The 13,305-nt window shown below is 42.1% G+C and overlaps 1 protein-coding gene across 4 annotated transcripts in view; it reads right to left on the reverse strand.

Moving 5' to 3' along the window:
* LOC117553933 (receptor-type tyrosine-protein phosphatase U) overlaps positions 1–13,305 on the reverse strand; it is a 171,534-nt gene that overhangs the window by 39,509 nt on the left and 118,720 nt on the right. For all 4 annotated transcript variants that reach the window (XM_034228070.1, XM_034228069.1, XM_034228068.1 and 1 more), the window contains exons 10-12: positions 10,014–10,215; positions 8,442–8,544; positions 8,085–8,358 (exon numbers count right to left, since the gene is read on the reverse strand). In XM_034228070.1, the coding sequence (XP_034083961.1) occupies positions 8,085–8,358; positions 8,442–8,544; positions 10,014–10,215 (579 nt within the window). The remainder of the gene's footprint in view (positions 1–8,084; positions 8,359–8,441; positions 8,545–10,013; positions 10,216–13,305) is intronic.

Genomic DNA, 13,305 nt, shown 5'->3' on the forward strand with positions numbered 1-13,305 from the left:
TGTGTACTTATTATAAGTATTGGAAAGTAAAACAATTACATTTACTCAAATACTGTAATAAAGCACAATTTTGAAGTACTTGTACTTTTCATTTACTGCTACTTTCTACTTCTATTTCATAATACACTTTTTTGATCATGAACCATTGAGGAACTATTAGCATGATGTGCCACTCTACTTGTAGGGGCCAAACACAGAGCAATAGTTAACATGTTAACTATGGCAATGCTAACATGCTAATACTACCATGCCATACAGTACAGGAATAATATTAGGTTGTGTTTATTTGAGCATGATAGCATATAATCACAACCTACACTAACTGAGGCTGATGGGAAAGTACTGGTGAATTCTTAAATCCTTGATGAAAATTGTTCTTCTTTTCATTGAAACTAAGCAACATTTTCTGCAGTCTGATATAGAGGCAGATCTATTTAGAGTGGGTAAAAATAAATGTTTCAATTCAAGAGGTAGTATTGCTATTTGCATGACCTAATTTGAATTGCTGCTCTACAGTTTTAGATATCAGTGCTGCATTTGACACTGTTGACCACAACATATTACTAGACCAAATAGAAAACTGGGTGGGACTTTCGGCAACAGTTCTAAACTGGTTTGAATCCTACCTAAAGGACAGAAAAAACTTTGTTTCTATAGGTAAATACACATCTGAGTTGACAAATATGTGGGGTTCCTCAAGGCTCCATCTTGGGGCCTCTTCTCTTTAACATCTACATGCTACCACTGGTTAAAATAAGGAAAAACAGCAAAATAAGTTACCATAGCTATGCAGATGACACACACATTTACAATTTCACCAGGAGACTATGCTCCAATTCAAACACTGAGTAAGTGCATTGAACAAATCAATGACTGGGTGTGTCAGAACTTTCTCCAATTAAATAAAGATAAAACTTGTTTTTGGAGCCAAGGAGGAACGAATAAAAGTCAGGGCTGAGCTTCAGTCGGCAATGTTCAAAACAGATAAAGCCAGAAATCTAGGTGTAGCATGGACTCTGACCTGAGTTTCAACAGTCACATTAAAACAGTCAGTCTACTATCACCTTAAGAATATATTGAGGATTAAAAGAATAATGTCACATCAAGATTTGGAAAAACCATGCTTTTATCTTCAGTAGACTCGACTACTGGTAATGGTGTCTTCACAGGTCCCACTAACCCACTAAATATATTAGAAAGCTGCAGCTAATTCAGAACGCCGCTGCTCGAGTCCTCACTAACACTAAGAAAGTGGATCACATCACTCCAGTTCTGAAGTCTTTACACTGGCTTCCTGTCTGTCAAATAACTGATTTCAAAATACACTTGCTGGTCTATAAAGCCTTGAATGGTTTAGGCCCAAAATACATTTCTGACCTCCTGCTAAATTATGAACCATCCAGATCTCTCAGGTCTTCAGGGACTGGTCAGCTTTCTGTTCCCAGAGTCAGAACTAAACATGGTAAAGCAGTGTTCAGTTATTATGCTCCAAACAACTGGAAACAAACTACCAGAAACCTGCAGGTCCGCTGCAACTCTCGCTACTTTTAAATCCAGGCTGAAGACTTTTTTTTTTGCCGATGCTTTTCATTGATATTTAAATGCCATTTTATAATATGTTTCTGCTGCACTATTTATTAATGCTCTTAATGTCTTTCATTTTTGTAAAGCACTTTGAATTGCCTTGTGTTGAAAGGTGCTATATAAATACACTTGCCTTGCCATACAGTTTAATAACATGTATCTCCATTGCTACTGATTATATGTTTGTTATAATTCATAATTATTAATCAAATTGCTTTAAAGTGAATTTCTTGTGTCTCCAGAAATGCTGACATTTAAACTTGAGCTTTTGAAGAGACTGGCTTAATTACAGGAAATATTTTCCATCAAGAGCGGAAAATTAATCTGAACCTGAATTACTGAATGGAGACAGCATTTAAAATCTTTAATCATAACAAGCTTTGGCCAATTAAAACAAAGTATATTGACATCAATATCTACTATAAATGATAACAGAGAAACTAAAAAGCTTTTTAATGGATAGATGCACATCTGAATGGTGGTATGTCGACTCAGAAGAAGCCATAACACGTCCTGCCGTGCTGTACCAGTAAGCCTCCACAGTACACTCTCAGGGGTTTTCTCTCTCTCTGTGTGTGTGTGTGTGTGTGTGTGTGTGTGTGTGTGTGTGTGTGTGTGTGTGTGTGTGTGTGTGTGTGTGTGTGTGTGTGGTGTGTGTGTGTGTGTGTGTGTGTGTGTGGTGTGTGTGTGTGTGTGTGTGTGTGTGTGTGTGTGTGTGGTGTGTGTGTGTGTGTGTGTGTGTGTGTGTGTGTGTGTGTGTGTGTGTGTGTGTGTGTGTGTGTGTGTGTGTGTGTGTGTGTGTGTGTGTGTGTGTGTGTGTGTGTGTGTGTGTGTGTGTGTGTGTGTGTGTGTGTGTGTGTGTGTGTGTGTGTGCGCGCGTGCGTGCGTGTGTAGTTGGAAGTGGTAAGTGTAGAGGTCATGAATGACTATTCTGTGGCCGGCAAAGCCACTGTCTCTGCCCACAAGCACCTCTTTAGATGAATCAATCAAAGCAATTAGAGCGGCTTGACATTCACTCTCCAGATAATTATCATGGGTAAATGCCAAATATTGTGTCCCATATACTGTTCAACTAGTCCCACTGCGGCAACTTTGTCAAGAGTTAGGTACAATGTTGCTTCCCACAAACACAATCCAGAAAAACCACACATGCTTTGATTTATTGCACTCTACAATTATATGATAAACTAAGAAGGCTGACAATTTGTTTTTGTATAAGGTGTTCAGGGTACAATAACCTTGCCGTACATAAAAAACATTATTACCACTTCCACATGCAGACTCTCTTATTTGCATTTGTTTTATTAAAGTACATCTGTGACTGCTTTCAATGCCAGGAACCCTATTAGTTCAAGAGCAGAGAAGTGTTTATTCTAACTTATTCCACGATGAGTGGGCATACGGTAATTATGTTTCCATTTTCTGTATACAATCCAAAAATCTACTACAACAATACCCCAGACAGAGTACATGAATATGCTGAATGCATCCCTACAAAATCACATTTAGAATGCTAAAATCCTCTATTTTTGGCCTACGTTTCTGTGACAGAGAGAGCACAGTGTTTAAATGTAAAAGGACTGAAATGCATAATTGCACACGGAGGATAGGCAAGAAAAACAAAACACAAAGGAAGATACAAAATAGCCCGAAGGACATTATGCAAGTGGTACATTCCAGTCTATACAGGCTGCACGAGCCAAACCTTAACATGTTTTGTGGTTTACACAGACAGTCTAATTATCACTTGTACAATCTTAATAATGTCATTAGGAGGCAAAGAAACGCATCAATGTCATACTGCTATTTGTTGGTCTGTTAGCTTAATTGCTGCTGTGTTGTGCTCTTTAATGTTATCTTTCTCGATGTAATTAGCACTTTGTCATGTGTCTGTTCTTGTTGCCATAGCCCCTCAACTGTGCTCAACGGAATTGAGCCAAATCAAAAGCATTTAAGCTGACGTCCCTTTAAAAAATAAAGCAACATTGATTGCACTTCATTGCACCAAGTCACAAGACCTGGCATTGAGTCCGAAACACTGATCCTGACATACAGTTGCAAGAAAAAAGTGAACCCTTTGGAATTACCTGGATTTCTGCATAAGTTGGTCATAAAATGTGTTCTGATCTTCATCTAAGTCACAACAATAGACAAACACAGTCTGCTTAAACTAATACCACACAAACAATTATATGTTTTTATTGAACACACCATGTAAACATTCACAGTGCAGGGTGAACCCCTAGGCTAAAGACTTCTAATTGGAGTCAGGAGTCAGCCAACCTGGAGTCGAATCAATGAGACGAGATTGGAGGTGTTGGTTAAAGCTGGCCTGCCCTATAAAAAATACACACCAGTTTTGAATTTTCTATTCTTAAGAAGCATTGCCAGATGTGAACCATGCCTCGCACAAAAGAGCTCTCAGAAGACCTACCATTAAGAATTGTTGACTTGCATAAAGCTGGAAAGGGTTACAAAAGTATCTCTAAAAGCCTTGATGTTCATCAGTCCACGGTAAGACAAGTTGTCTATAAATGGAGAAAGTTCAGCACTGTTGCTACTCTCCCTAGGAGTGGCCGTCCTGTAAAGATGACTGCAAGAGCACAGCGCAGAATGCTCAATGAGGTGAAGAAAAATCCTAGAGTGTCAGCTAGAGACTTAAAGAAATCTCTGGCACATGCTAACATCTCTGTTGACGAATCTACGATACGTAAAACACTGAACAAGAATGGAGTTCATGGGAGGACACCACGGAGGAAGCCACTGCTGTCCAGAAAAAACATTGCTGCACGTTTGAAGTTTGCAAAAGAGCACCTGGATGTTCCACAGCACTACTGGCAACATATTCTGTGGACAGATGAAACCAAAGTTGAGTTGTTTGGAAGGAACACACAACGCTATGTGTGGAGAATCCAAAGGGTTCACATACTTTTTCTTGCAACTGTAAAGCAGAATCTGTAATTATGTGTTTGCAGGACATTTTTGGGATTGAAAACATCTTGTGCAGCCATTAAACACTGGTTCCTGCCCTCAATGTACTTAATCAAGAAGAATTGTTGCAGCACTGCAGCACAAACACAGGACTGATGCCCAGATTTAGACAGTGACTGCTACTGTATGTCCAGGCGAAGGCAGCAGTGTCTGAGAGACCGGGACAGTGCTGGCTGTGTGATTTGGCTCTGTGTCTCCACTCATTGTGGGTCATGGATGCTGGCCCCATGCCAGACAAAACAAAACCTAATCCCATCCGCTGGTAAAGCCATGCCTCCCCTATCTAATCCCATGCTTAGTAGCCTAGTTGTGTGAAGTGCTCACACTGCACTACATCCGTGTGTTTCTCCACTGGGTTGGAAAAATATCCTACTGGTGTTCAAGGGATTTTAACCACTAACAGGACATGGAAAGCCAAACACCAGTAACCCAGCTTCCATGTTTCTATTCCCAGATGGTGTTCACACAAGGCTGCGTAACCCACGGCAACAGTTCTCAGCTCCATTGCCACTGTCTGTGGATATTAAGGCAGCAGCTTTCTACCTCTGATCATCTGCACCTGTGTCCAATTATCTTTAAGTAATTGCCTCACCCAGGTAGCATCTCTCCCTGTAATGGAATTTGGGAGGGTAATGTGGCGTCCTCTGGGTATGAATGGGGAATGGAGGGCCTTGTGCAGTGATATCGATGGAAACACAACAGTGTAAAATAACAAACTGCTTTCTAAAGGGGTTTACAACAAGAATGCACAAAGAGTTTTTGTTGTGTGGACAGAAATGCTAAGATAAAAGCTCTAAGCCTGGTTTACCTTGGTCTAAATTTACTTTCTATTTAAAAAAATACTCAGCTGATTATGTGTATAACGAAATAGTAAAATATAAGGACATTCGAGTAAGAGCCATTGAAAGAGAACACGATAAACAGGAGAAAAAAACAGGACAGATGAAGAGCTTAGAAAATAAAACCCAAATCAAGTTAAATGAAGTAAGGACCCTTGTTGAACCTGAGTAATTCCAGCTCTACTAATGCATGCAAGTAATGTTCAGTTTAGGACATGCTTAGTTTGCATATAATCCAAGCTGTTGAATATCAACGTACATCATCTCCAGAAAGTTACACTGCCAGCTCAATGTGTTATCATATAACAACCCCATTCACAGCACAACTGCTCTTTTCAAGGGTTGTGAGCCCAGACAATGCCAACTGTCCTGGAGACAACCAAAGCATTGGTAAATACAGATACTCATTAACAAGACTCATCATTATTCTGAACTCTAATGGGTACAGCTAGCTCATGAAGTCATTGTTGGAAATTACAATGATAGTTTGGATTTGATTTGTTTTGGGTTGTATGAGGTACTCCATACACTGTCAGTGTATTTTCCTACTATAGATGTCAGTTGGCACATCCCCAGATGGACTGAAATGGGAGCAAAGCAATGTACTGCTGTAGACATTTTGTAGTCATCTGAAAGAAAGACCCACTTAAGAAAACAATATCAGTTTAAGTGCGTGTTATATTTAGAATATCTTAAGGCAGGCAGCTTTTCCATGGGGGAAGCTACACTGTTTTTATCTACAGTATATTCTCTTCAAAGCAACAAGACTCCATTGACAAAAACATGATTTTACCTTTCAGAACATAAAGGTTTCTGTGCTACCGCTGCCTCAATAATTTCCTTTTGGTTGTATTATTGTGACTATGAATGTAAAACATAAAAAAATCAGACAATTACACAAATAAACTGACTCACCGAGCCAGCTCCTTCTGCAAGTTAAAATGTTTTTGTCAATGGAGTCGGACTCAAAATATTAATCCATCCATCCATCCATCTTCTCCCGCTTATCCGTGGTCGGGTCGCGGGGGTAGCAGTTCCAGCAGAGAGCCCCAAACTTTCTTTTCCCTGGCGACATCAACCAGCTCTGACTGGGGGATCCCAAGGCGCTCCCAGGCCAGCGAAGAGATATAATCCCTCCACCTGGTCCTAGGTCTACCCCTTGGTCTCTTCCCAGCTGGACGTGCCTGGAACACCTCCCTAGGGAGGCGCCCAGGTGGCATCCTAACTAGGTGCCCGAACCACCTCAACTGGCTCCTTTCGACGCGAAGGAGGAGCGGCTCAACTCCGAGTCCCTCCCTGATGACCGAACTTCTCACCTTATCCCTAAGGGAGACACCAGCCACCCTGCGGAGAAAACCCATCTCGGCCGCTTGTATCCGCGATCTCGTTCTTTCGGTCATGACCCATCCTTCATGACCATAGGTGAGGGTAGGAACGAAAATGGCCCGGAAGACCGAGAGCTTTGCCTTCTGGCTCAGCTCCCTTTTCGTCACAACGGTGCGGTAAAGCGACTGCAGTACCGCTCCCGCTGCTCCGATTCTCCGGCCCATCTCACGCTCCATTGTTCCCTCACTCGAGAACAAGACCCCGAGATACTTGAACTCCTTCACTTGGGGTAAGGACTCATTCCCTACCTGGAGTGGACAGTCCATCGGTTTCCTGCTGAGAACCATGGCCTCAGATTTGGAGGTGCTGATCCTCATCCCAGCCGCTTCACACTCGGTTGCGAACCGATCCAGTGAGTGCTGAAGGTCGCAGACCGATGAAGCCATTAGAACCACATCATCTGCAAAAAGCAGTGGTGCAATCCTTAGTCCACCGAACTGCAGACCCCCTCCCCCATGACTACGCCTCGAAATCCGATCCATGTATATTACAAACAGGATTGGTGACAAAGCGCAGCCCTGGCGGAGGCCAACCCTCACCGGAAATGGGTCCGACTTACTGCCGAGGACCCGGACACAGCTCTCGCTTTGGGAGTACAGAGATTGGATGGCCCTGAGTAGAGACCCCCTCACCCCATACTCCCGCAGCACCTCCCACAGTACCTCCCTGGGAACTCGGTCATACGCCTTCTCCAAGTCTACAAAACACATGTAGACCGGATAAGCGTACTCCCAGGCCCCCTCCAGGATCCTTGCGAGAGTAAAAAGCTGATCCGTCGTTCCACGACCAGGACGGAATCCGCATTGTTCCTCCTCAATCTGAGGTTCGACAATCGGCCTGACCCTCCTTTCGAGTACCTTAGAGTAAACTTTCCCGGGGAGGCTGAGTAGTGTGATGCCTCTGTAATTGGCACACACCCTCTGATCCCCCTTTTTAAATAGGGGAACCACCACCCCGGTCTGCCACTCCTTCGGTACTGTTTCCGACTTCCACGCAACGTTGATGAGACGTGTCAACCATGACAGTCCCTCAACACCCAGAGCCTTTAGCATTTCCGGGCGGATCTCATCAAACTATTAATAATGTGGCTAAAATATGTTTTGTTGTTACCCCTTTCCACTGAAGTATATTGCTTTGCTGCCATGCTGTGCCTTCTATTTACGTCTCTAAACTGGAGGTGTGCTGACCCAAATCTAGTGTGTAAACAGATTTTGTATAGTAAAGAAAACATTATACAAACCCACTTCAAAAACGTCCAAACTCACCCCTTTAAAAATCACTCACCCCTCTGAAGTTGCTCATAGCCTGGAAGTAGACAAGGTAGCTCTTGCGGGGGTCCAAAGGACTGTTCCAGTAGCCGTTGTAGGTGTGATTGTCGCCCACAGTGAAGGGACTGGCCTCTGGGATGCTGCTGGGCGGCAGCTCGGCTGTGTAGTAGTGAGGAGTGCCTCGGGCCTGCGCCTCCCCATGGGACATCGGCAGTGGAAAACACTCCTGAAACCCCAGCTCCCTCTTCACTTTCTTCACCATTTCCTCTTCAACAACCACCTGGTATGTGCTGTAACACAGAGGGGATGTGCACCTTTAATAATCCATGTTTAGTATTAAAAAAAGATGTACTAGCTGAGAAGATGTTCCCACCTGACAGGGGCCCCTCTGCCTTGGGCTGGGCGCAGCAGGACAGTAATGGTGCTCTCTGTCTCACTCAGGGGGGAAGGCATGTCTCCGTAGTCAAACGTGGGAGCTGAGTACACAGAAACATGTTCACACACAACAACACACATATTGACTTACCCAGTTTTCATTTAATTCAATTTAAACAGAGTCTTTGCTGTCCCATAAACGTTTTCAGCCCTTCAATGCCTTGTGAAACTGTCAGACCTTCAAGAGCCCTCCTTTTCTCAGTGCCTAATAAACCAAGTATCCATAATCTTATAGTCAGTACAGTGTTTCCCTTCTAGTTGTCTTGGATACAAGTCCAATTAAAAGTTATGTGTGTGACGCTGAATTAAACAGGTTGCTAATTTAAAAGGATTTGGCTAAAGTCGTGCTCCTCCCCAGAGATGTGGCTGCACATTTCTCCATAATATCAGTAGTCAATTAGTAAGGAGGAAGGAGAGCAAACTATTCATGAGGAATCAATGATTATCATATTAAAAAGCTGTTTGCAAATACTGCAGCAGAAAAGAGCTGACGTCAATTAAGGTGAGGCATTAAAGGAAAACTGAATGTGCATTTGTTGACATTAAAAGGTCCGTTGTGGTTAAAATAACTTAAAGAGGGTTTGATGCCTCCTGCCAGATTGAGTCTGTTTGAAGGATGATTTTGTAGCGGCTAAGGCGGCGCACACGTCTGAACGCACGTAAGCCAATGAGGCAATGTGTGTGGTTGGATACTCTGCGGTGGGTATAGCTTGAAGATGCTGACAGCAGTAGCTGTTGAAGGTGTTCAGTGTTTGCTAGCTGTCAATGCAAATTTGAGAGAGGCTCAGTGTAAGTGAATGTTTTGCACCGTGGGCCAGTGGAGGAGGTTGAGGATGATCTGCAAAGACTTTTGGACTCTTTCTGCGGTATGGCTTTATGCCAAAGCTCTGTCTTACATACCGCCAGTGAGCAGTGATTGTGCTCTAAATCTATAATTAAACAAACCGTGCCTCTCTGTAAAGAGACGGAACGAGTGAGTAAATGTGCGGGCGAGAAAGGGTGGGAGTGGCTGTGCGTTGATAAGAGGTGTAATGCCATTCCTTAACAAGCACAAATGCATCATTAGGAGGAAATAGAAACATTGAGGCTGGATATCTATCACCAGTAGTAAGCTGTGGGAGTCTCGGAAGTGACACTCTGGTCCCAAGAATGTACTGCATCTTTATTTTACACATAATACACAGCAGTGTCCCCACTGTGGTGTTCCTCTGCTTCCTACAAGTTAATTTATGTCTTGAGAACTGCGAAATGACAGCGAGTCACAAGTTTGGAGAGGCAATGGAAAATAGCTCCAACACTAAGGGAGCAGTAGTTTTGAGAGAAGAAAGCTGCCGAAGTCAAAAGAGAGAAAACCTGGAACCTAATTATAGCACACAGTGGGTGAAGTCTAGTGTAGTACCGGCATGGTGCATCAGTGCTGCATGTTTCCATTTCTGTTTTACAATTTTACGAAGCTTTTTCGATTACTCACAAGATGCATAGATGCTCATTCAGTTAGCGGTGCTAATACCTGAGATGTTGGTGGTGATTTCAGTGAGGGCAGTCTGCCCAAAGCCCTTGATTGTGCGGCCTCGAACTGAAATGAGGTAAGTGGTTCCCGGGTGGAGGTTGGAGAACATGTGGTAGGTCTCATTCTTCAGCTTGGACACAGTTCTTCTGGGTCCCGGGACGTTGATGCCAGGATCAGACGATTCGATGCTCTGGTAACTTATCTGTAGAAAACAAGATGATGTCAGGGTCATATCATAAAACCTCAGCACTGATTTTATGCTTCATTATCGCAGCTGCTAACACACTTCAAGTAATTGAGTTAATGCCCTCTTTAGATCAGCATGAATCTAACGGCTTTGAGGTAAGAATTCATTTTAATGTTTGATTAATATGATTCACTTCACTCATAAATTAATTTTGTTCTTCAAATCAATGTGTGCTGATTAAAAATGGGTTCATAGTTTTAGATGAATAGGACTTGATTGGCATTGGCACTGTTGAATCAAAGTCATACAACCTCCTTTTTACAAAAAATAATTTGAGTGGTACACGATTTCCTGACTAAGTAATGCGTTAAAGGCCTGAGGACACGACACGGTAAAAGTCAATTAAAGTGTTTAAAGTTTAAACCAATAGGGCTATGTATTTATGAGATTAATTACCTCGTATTTATACTTAAGTATTGCTGTTCATGAATGTCCTTAAAAATATTTTATAAAGTTTTTTCTTGAGAGGTGATTTGCCTCCACGGCACCCTTGAGAGTTTCCACTTATGCTCTTGGAAAGAGACGAGAGCTAAATGAGGTGACCTTACTCTAATCAGACAAGGGTGAAAATGTTTCCTTCATTGAGGGAATGGACACACACTCACTAAATTCTGTATTATGCTCATATTCACACACATACATGCATGCGCACCCAAGGCACCCTGAAGATGCCACTCAAGACAAACCAAAGGCTTTGCTGATTATCATAAGAAGAGCTTAATGCCTGCTCACGCCTGCTTAGTGTGAAGATAGAATTATGAGCCATACAGTGCCTAAACACAGACAGACCTCTGTGTTTCTTCTACAAAAGCAGACATAAAAGATGCCCGACAGTGCATGGACCAGTGAGGACAGCATGGCGGTCGATGAGCTCAGGCGGAGTGGTCAATGGTTTAATCTGTGAGAAATGGAGAGGCTTTCTAAAGCTCTGTAAGAAGAGTTCTATGCCAGCTGAGAGAGATCAACACATTACAGGGAGAAAAATCCGGAGCAGCCTTCACTTTATATGTCAGACCAAAAATCCTATTCAATAATATCCTTGAGGCGGCATTGCAGAGAGGCGAAGGAAAGAAGGCTCCAGGATAGGTAGGAAGCCCACTGATGTATCACCACACACTGATCCAAAATCATTATACGGCTGAACATAAGGCCCAACAGACACAGAGTTATCTATTAATGACATGGGGCTCTATTTTAAAAGGCATAAGACCAGTTTTAAGGGCTAGGCCTTGTGGACAAAGTCAGAGAGAGCGTATATGAGCTTCGTTTCTATTTTCACTCATACTGTATATGCATAGCGCAATATGCACTCATGGGTGGATTATAACACAATGGGCCCCTTGGCACAACATGCCCCACCACCTGACCTACAAAGTATCAAAAGCCAGATTTTGTAATGAGTTTGAGTTTGTTTTGCTTCTCTTTGTAGACATTTTGCCTTTTTTTTGGTCTATTGTTTCTTTGTGGTCATTTGATGGTGTGTTTTTGAGTGACAGGCTGTCGGTTTATGCCAGGCCCTGCTACTTTGGGACCCTGGGCCTGTGCCTGACAGACAGGTTTAGCAATCCATCCAAGCATGCACTAAATGGTTGGGTGAGGTAGAATATAAAATGTAGCAGAGTGGTTTGGAGATTAAACACATGTCTGTAGTGTGCCCAGGGGCGCCGTAAGGGTGTGAAAAGTTATGACGATTCTAAGGGCCCGTGACTGACAGGGGCCCCAAAAATTGTAGAACATTAAGAACAAATGTTTAAGTAACCTTTCATCAATCATCAATAATTAACATTAATATAACATTATATTGCTGATGTACTCACGAAACTTACGATTCATTTCACTTTTTTTGTTCGAAAAGTTAATTATCCAAAGCCTCTGTACACCCCCCTCTATTTACATGTAATGGTTTGGTCCTGCCTCCAAACGCTGTGCAGCACCGGCAGCACCGCATTTTCTAGCAGAGTGAGAGCATGTGAGGCAGGAATGTCTCAACGACTAACAAAGTCAGGCTTTCAAAAAAGAAAAGAAAGGAGAGAAAGACAAGAGAGAGCAACAGTATGTCACCCAGTTTTGCTCTGATTTAGCACCACCATCAGGCGTTTTCATTTCCATTTCCATTTTGTTGTTCATTTACACTTTAATACCCGCTTATTTTGTAGTTGGTATGTATATTTAATTAGAAAATCTGCTGCTTATGTTATTTTTTGTGTGATAGCATTTTATAAATGATAATATTGGTGTTAATGTTCACTTTATTTTAATTTAAGTGGTCATGTGTGTTTAAGTTATATTTATTTTGATTTATGAATGTTCCATTCAAAAATGTTATTAAAAAGGCATGTACACCATAAAAGATGACTATTGAGGTCTATTGTCAGGAATGTTAGTCTTATATAAAATAGTGAATTATACTGCAGCAGAATGTTGCAGTAGAATTTGTAGTCTGCACAGTGTTATATTTTCACAGCTCAGTGTCAGTAAATATAGTGCAGTTAGTATTGGACTACAAGATAGATGCAAGCCTGTACAGGTAGAGTTATTTAAAGCATAAATGAGTCGGTTGGGTTCTGGAGGTGTGGTTACAGCAATTGTGCTTGGTTTGCGTGGCCTGTGCCTGGTGGTGGGGCCCAATATGATATATTTTCATGGGGCCCAAAATCTCTGGCGGCGCCCCTGAGTGTGCCCATTGCAGTGGCACTTGAAGAAAAGAGCTCAGAAATTGAGAGAACAGAAGTGTTCATCACTAAAAGAGCTTGGTACGTGCTGTTTGAATATCAAAATATTATAAAGTTATAGTTATAAGTTCCTATTGGCATAACTACTTCAATGTTAGGTATGTTTAGATTCAAATATAGTTGTCCGGCTTGTTTATTACTCACAGTAGTAAACATAGCTTAAGGGAAATACAGTAGCCAACTATTTAGTGTGGGGTAAAAGCTAACATAGAGAAAATGATGGCATAGTGAAGTATTTTCAGACTGTAAGTTGTTAGTCCTCATCCTAAAAGCGTGTCCTTTCGTAAAATTGAAACTGAAAAATACCTTTTAA

This window comes from Gymnodraco acuticeps, unplaced genomic scaffold (assembly GCF_902827175.1).
Source record: "Gymnodraco acuticeps unplaced genomic scaffold, fGymAcu1.1, whole genome shotgun sequence".
NCBI classification, from domain to species: Eukaryota; Metazoa; Chordata; class Actinopteri; order Perciformes; family Bathydraconidae; genus Gymnodraco; species Gymnodraco acuticeps.